General features: G+C 36.2%; 1 protein-coding gene across 3 annotated transcripts; it reads right to left on the bottom strand.

Moving 5' to 3' along the window:
• Positions 1–3,537: 3,537 nt before the first annotated feature.
• Positions 3,538–7,104, bottom strand: LOC124820403 (uncharacterized). Of its 3 annotated transcripts, none has more exons than XM_047292077.2 (9): positions 6,953–7,104; positions 6,556–6,678; positions 5,433–5,513; positions 5,255–5,343; positions 5,090–5,164; positions 4,658–4,719; positions 4,533–4,586; positions 4,203–4,379; positions 3,538–3,881 (listed from the first exon to the last, which is right to left on the bottom strand). In XM_047292077.2, exons 2-9 carry the CDS (start codon positions 6,676–6,678, stop codon positions 3,820–3,822), a joined length of 723 nt encoding a protein of 240 aa, XP_047148033.1. In that variant the 5' UTR covers positions 6,953–7,104; the 3' UTR covers positions 3,538–3,819. The 3 variants fall into 3 exon arrangements, with proteins under 3 accessions (XP_047148033.1, XP_047148030.1, XP_047148032.1); XM_047292074.2 differs by having other exon boundaries at positions 4,533–4,589; positions 6,953–7,103; XM_047292076.2 differs by lacking the exon at positions 6,953–7,104 and adding an exon at positions 6,781–6,937 and having other exon boundaries at positions 4,533–4,589.
• Between the last annotated feature and the right edge of the window lie 200 nt (positions 7,105–7,304).

Genomic DNA, 7,304 nt, shown 5'->3' with positions numbered 1-7,304 from the left:
TGTCTTAAAGCATGTAAGAACAGTTTTATTAGTTGTAGGCCCATCATCTGTTTAGATGGTGTTTTTTGAAAGGTCTTTATAAGGGAGAACTGCTTACTGCTGTTGGGAGGGACCCAAATGAGAAAATGTTACCCCTTGCATATGTAGTAGTTGAAGTCGAAAATAAAGATAGTTGGTCCTGGTTTTTGCAATTATTGGTTGAAGACCTTGGGGGCAATGAAGTTTGTGGGGCGTACACGTGGATGTCTGACCAGCAAAAGGTACATGCACTACTTAAATTATTTTATTATTCATACTTTATTAATCATGTGTGTTTGATTAAAAATTGATGTTGGCAGGGGTTGGTACCAGCTATCCAAGAGCTTTTGCCTAGGGCAGAACAAAGATTCTGCATCAGGCACCTTTATGCTAACTTTAGGAAAAAAATTTCTGGTCAGATATTGAAGAATTTGATGTGGAAAGCTGCCACAAGCACATACCCCCAAGCTTGGGAGAGAGATGTTGAATATCAAAGCAGTGAATGAAGAAGCATATAAATACCTCATAGCCATTCCCCCAAGGTACATTGTTTCCCTTACATGCACCAAGATTCTGCATTACTCATGTTTGGTAACCCATTTTCTTCATTCTTGTGCAATAGGTATTAGTCAAGAAGTAGGTTCAAAACTCAAGCAACGTGTGATACTCTAGATAACAACATCAGTGAAGGTTTCAACAGTGTTATTGTTCATGCCAGAGAAAAACCCATTATCACCATGCTGGAGGATATTAGATTGTATTTGATGAAAAGATGGGCCACGAACAGAACGAAGGTGCCATCTATGGATTTCGATGTTTGTCCAAAGATCAAAAAGAGACTTATGAAGGAATGTCATTTGTCAAGATATTGGATCCCAAGGTAATATTGTTCTTGTGCCTTATTTATGTTCATATCCAATTGTTGATGTGCCTTATTTATGTTCATTTATTCAGCTGGTCTGCAAGAAGGATTATTGAGGTTAGGCATGTTTCAGCCATTGGGAACAAGTTCACAGTGGACCTAGACAATGAAGAATGTAGCTGCAGGAAGTGGATGATCAGTGGCATCCCATGTTGTCATGCAGTTGCAGCAATGAACTATTCAAATGTAGACCCAGAAACTTTTATACCAATTTGGTTCAGGAAATCCACATATGAAGAGGCATATGCGTCCATCATCTATCCTGTGAATGGCCACCTCCTATGGGAAAAAACAAGTTATCCTGATGTACTGCCACCACTTAAGAGGAAGATGCTTGGGAGACCAAAGAAAAAAAGAAGAATGGAGCCATGGGAGCTAACTAAGGATGGGACCCAAATGAGTGTTGGTGGGCACAGAAAGAAATGTAGCATTTGTCGTGAAGTGGGGCACAACAAAAAAGTGTGCCCTTTACGTCCAGCCATCATAGAACCAACAGAACCAGCACAGGCACAAAGCTCACAACCCCTTGCACCTTCACAACCATCAAGTCCCCAATCTCCTCACCCACCACAACCAACTCAAGATTCCATCCCAGATTTAACTCCACCAATAGGAAGGAAAAAGTTAAATATTAGAAGAAAAGATCCATAGATTTAACTGAAAAATTTGGATGTATTTGGATCTATTTTGTGCTCTTATTAAGTACTTTAATTGTGTATGTTGTACTGTTATTAAGCACTTTAATTTTGTAGTGCTATTAAGCACTTTAATTAAATATGCTATTATAGTTGTAGTGATATTATGTTGTGATATTTGGAAGTAGTGATATTATGTAATTATATCTGTTTTTTGCCAGGTATCCTTAATATGTATTACAGTCATATACGTTAGGGACCACCTTGAACAATTTTTAAAGGAAAGAGGGACCACCTTGAACAATTTTTAAAGGAAAGGGGGACCACATTTAACATTTTTAAAACGTAGGGGGGACTAAAACGAACTTTATTGCACGAACTCAGATTGTTCACTCATATTACAACACCAACTGATATTACATCAACAAAACATGAAGCTAAACACCTAAGCCATTACATGAAAAAAACATACATTGCACATTGCACATTGCACACCTAAGATCAAGCTAAAGACAGCCACAATGTCATAATGTTCAACACAATAACAGCAAACACAACTCCAACTAAGAACTTTATCCTTCTCTGCAACTCTTTCACATTATTTTCCAGATCACATATTCTATTGCTTTGTCTCATAATTGTACCATCTCTATCATCAGCGTTGTTTTCAGAACACTACTTGAAAAAATTACATGACATCCCAGTTGAAAATCCACCCTATTATTCACCAAGAACACAAAAATGTATGAACACATAAAATCCAATACACATAAAAGTCACTACGGTATTCAAAACACCTTGTAATGACGACATCCCCAAAATTTCCTCCCAGCATTCCTTGAAGTTCTGACAACTTTCATTACAGCAATATCACCATAGTGGCAAATAGATGTTATCCCAACTCCCCTCGAAACAGCACCTTGTGAGGATTGCGAAAATCCTTTGGACGTTGCCTTCGAACAGGAAGAACGACTTTGTGATGAAGTCATCCTTAACCCTAACCCTTTGCTTTTAAATTTGGGAACAACAGTAGCACGAATCTCCAAGAACCCTAACCTTTGCTTTTAGATTTGAGAACAAATATAGCACGAATCACCACATCCCTAACTTTGCTTTTAAATTTGGGAAAAACAACCATGAATCACTTTGCTTTTAGGATGAATCAACAATTCAATTTAACACGTCAACTAAAACTGTACAACTCATCAGTTTTTTGTCATTTGCAAGAAGTAGGATATTAGTGAACTTTTGAAAAAAAGAGGACAACTTTGAACAGACCCTACAAACCGAGGGACCAAAATAAGTATTAAACCATTTACTTATAAGTGTAATTTTTTAAAAAACTTACCCATTTTAATAATATTAAATAAAAAATACACCACTTCCAAAAAATTTGTCTAAACAATATAAGAATCAACCTCAGTGAAAAATAACTACTAAATATTAGAAGGAATTTCAAACTATAACCCATATAGTAACAATAATAATATGAAAAGAAACTATACTTTCACAACTATCATTTTTCTAAACAATATAGTGTGACAATTTATTTTAATAATAAAATATCATATTTGTATGATAATGAGTAATATAAATGAATTTTAAAATGAAAAAAAGAAATTTTTTTTCGGTTGTTATTGAATTTTATATAAAAGATGAAGGATAATTAATATATCATGCTCCTTTCTTTTAATTAATACTGCTATATGTTCACAATCCTTTTAATTAATACTGCTACATGCTCACAATCGAAGGTGTTGCGCTAAAGTTGACGCAGAATTCAATTTCTCATCTACAAACTCTACTTTTATGCCGACTCCTTCCCAAAATTTCAGTTTACACAAGAAATCAAATGTGCACCAATTGCGTGTTTCATCCTTTGCTTTGTAAAATTTATCTTATAAAATTGAAAAAAAATTACAATTCCTTCGAAATGTACAAAACAAATCACATAAATCAAAATTCGAGAAAAAATATTGCTGCAATAATTCCTATTAAGAAATTTTACAATTGTGATTTTATCTTTAAACAACGGAAATATATCTAACTTGACCTACCCAACTAAGCAAAATTAGAGATTACAGAGGGGGAGGGAGGGGGAAACTACATCATAATAAAAACTGCAGGAACATGGCTGCAACATTGAACGCTTCAAATAAACCAAAATTAAAGTAAATCTCACAAGAACTAAACAGAGCGGCAACACCTTCTAACTGAACATATACATGATAAGCAACAAGAACTTCAAGCAGCTACTCCCCGATCCCTTCCACGACCACGACCTCTTCCCCTTCCACGACCACGGCCTACAAAACCATCAAATAAAAATTATATTAACTGGTCCACTAAGGTATCAGCTAACTAGGATGAAAACTCCAAAAGGCTGATGCAAGAAGGAATGAAAGAGAACAGAGGAAATTAGATAGATATCAAGGAAAACTGTATGAAATCAAATGAAGTAATTTTCTTCAGTTTCTGGTATAGCCTGACTTAATCACAGGCGCCGTGTAATGCAAACAGCAATAAAATAGGAGTTAAAATCATCAACCATGCAACCAATAACTCAATCAAAATGTTATCTGATAATACAATAGTTGTAATTTAAACAATAACTTTCATCGGCTTACCACGTGGGGCAGGTGGAGCATCATATTCACCATAGTCATAGTACCCAACTGGCTGGGCACCATAGCCTCGTCCCCGTCCCCGAAAAGCACGCCCTCTGGCACGGCCACGGCCTCTTCCACCATAGCCACGTCCACCGTCCCAACCATCACCATATTCCATACCTCCATTGTAAATTCCTAAGAATAACATATTTTTTTCCTAGTAAGCAGCTTTCACATTTTAGCGAAACCCCAACAAAAAAGTTAAAGAAATCATTTTATGATCATTCCATAATCTATATATAATACGTCATTTACAGTCAATTAGTGAAACAAAGTACTTAGCAATACCTCTACCCCGGCCCCTTCCACGACCACGCCCTCTTCCTCGCATCCTTGGTGAGGCTTCTACATCAGATCAATATCAGTCAACATTCACTCTTTGAAATATTAAAAGAAAAATCTAATCAATTCACCTCCTTCCTCTTCATATTCATTTAAAGGTTTTACTTGATCAACTGGAAGTGGAGGTTGATATCTGCATTAGAAAAGCAAAGTGAAAATCATTCCAATAGTGAAAATTAAAAAGCCAAAGTTTAGAAAAGCAAAAAATGAAAACTGCAAATTTATAATCATCAGAGTCGAATACAATAAAAAGAAATGAAGTTTAATATTTCTATCAGTCCACATGAAAGTCAAAAAGGTTAAGTAAACAGCACAATAGAAAGGGTCTTTACTTAAAATCCATTATCTAACATGTTCCCACATCTTCATTATGAAAGAGAATAATGAAACCAATCTTAACTAGAGATCTAGCACCTTGTCTCGTAAATGACACCTCTTAATATAGAAGGCATCAAACAGGTACATTCAGAAATACAGATGACATACAACACAGAAGTGCTTACCCTGTGGAGGACGTATCCAGTTCCTTTTTTGACAAGGTAATTGTGATCATCGAAACATGGCGAGTAGTCTCCAAACTGTTCAATATATAACAAAACCAAAAAAATCACTCCCAAACACAAGTTTGGTATATGACAAGGTAGTATAGAACAAATAACAATACATACGGAAGAAGGCCTTCTTCAAGTGGTTCCCATGTGTCAGTTATATCAGTTGATCCAATTACGGTATTTTGATGCAAGCCAATAATCCTTCTCTGAAACAAATAACAAAACCGTACAACTCGCAAAAGTAATATGAATAAAAGCAGATTAACACATTCCATACAGATATCGATCCTCCCACCTTGATCAGTTCAGCAATCATTACAGTCTTATTTATTGCGCGCCCCATTGCTTTGAGAACAATTTCGTTGGATCCTTTCTCCTATAGAAAATACATATGGAACAAGAAGAATTGATAAAAATAATAAAAAAAATATCGGTTATTCTAGATAAAATTATACTTTCATGGATGGATCGCACCAGAAAAAAAGGGAGAAACCTTATGACCAGCAGAAAATCAATGAAAATGATGTAGTTTAAAAACAGAAATAGAGAGAAATAGGCCCACACAACACTAAAGGCGCTAAGCAGGAAGATGATTACGCTAACAATTAGATAATTTACATAGTATTGTTCGTTTTTTCAGTGCGTGAAAGGAAAATTCATCAAGTTCACAAACAAAGAAGTAAAGGAATATCACAAAACGGGGTAATTTTCATGAATCATATTTCTACAGAGAATTATAAAAAAATCCATCCTTTAAGTTTTATCCCTGAATGACCTGCATAGCATAGGCTCTATTGTGTTCTCTCTTACATAAATCAGTCACGTTAACTTACCAGAATATTGTCTTCTTTGGTTGTGCATTTTTTTCTACTTTATGAAGGGTTTTCTAAATTTATTTGATTGCCTACTGCCAAAAGTTCAGCCAACCCTAACATTTTTCTGTTATCGGATTCTTCGCATGTTAATTGTCATTGCTTGTCAATTCACTCCAGTGTTGGGATACGATTTTCTTGTGTTTTTCCTATGATCATATTTTCAATTACCTGGGTTCAGAAACACATCTGAATGATCTAGCCACTCCATTCTGTAACACGCGTGCGTGAGATAGAGAGATTCCATTTGAAAACCAAGCGCATGTAAAATATCAAGGTTTTACTAAAACTTCAATCTTAAAAATCCCTCCTCCTTGCTGTAATCATTCCAAACAAATTTCAATCCGCTAATACCAATTTAAGGCGATCCAGAACAAACAGTGTAAGAACACAACAAGACAGCATTAATCTGATTCGAGCAACCGAAGCAATAGTATCGACACCGAGACAATTAAATAAACGACGAGTTCAGGCCAATTAATTTGAGAAAAAAAATGAATAAAAATGGAGGGAGGGGAAGAGAGTGATGGTAGAAGAGAAAGAAACCTGAAAGAGTGTGGTAGCGTAGGTGATGTAATTCCTCATTCTTCCTTGAGTAGTAACCCGTATCTCGTTCTCGTTTATCGGAGTCTCAGCCTTGGGCTTCTCTACCCTCTGATACCTATCCATCTACAAAACGCAAAAGGAAATTTCAGAAACAGAGTGAAAGGAAACACAAGGATGTTGTGCTATGCTATGCTAGGGTTTAGAAAATGATCACATCTGACATACAGTTAGTTATGTTGTGCGTGCGATAGAAGAGGGATAAGATATGATATGATACTCTATATCACTCTGCTTGAGTTGACAGGTAGGTTTTGGAAATATGGGTTTGTTTGTTCTGTGCTTTGAATTTTAGATTCAGGCTTGGAATTGAAGAGAGAGAAAGAGAAAGCTTGCGTACCTGGCGAGGTGTGGCTGCACTTGTATGGAAAAAAAAAAAAAGTGTAGTGTACCAACCAAGCAGAAGAAAAAGGCTGGTGAGTAGGGCTATGACGTTGCGGTCTTATCGCCGAGGAGACCGCCAAATTAACCTTCTTTCTTTCTTCTCTTTCCCTTCACACTGTGGGCATTTCTCCTTCTTGGGCTTTTCTCCTTCTTGGGCCTCCCTCTCTACTCAATCGATATTAGGTTTTACTCTCTACACCACCCCACTTTGCTCCCTGCACCACCACATTTTTTTAAAATTCCAAAACTATCCTTTATATTTTAAAATATCCCATACCCCCACCCTTTTTCTTCAACGGATGTCAACA

Source organism: Vigna umbellata, chromosome 2 (genome assembly GCF_029865625.1).
Source record: "Vigna umbellata cultivar VRB3 chromosome 2, Vumbellata_1.0, whole genome shotgun sequence".
In the NCBI taxonomy this organism is placed as follows: Eukaryota; Viridiplantae; Streptophyta; class Magnoliopsida; order Fabales; family Fabaceae; genus Vigna; species Vigna umbellata.
The sequence above is the reverse complement of the archived record's forward strand: the minus strand, read 5'-3'. Positions and strand labels throughout refer to the sequence as shown.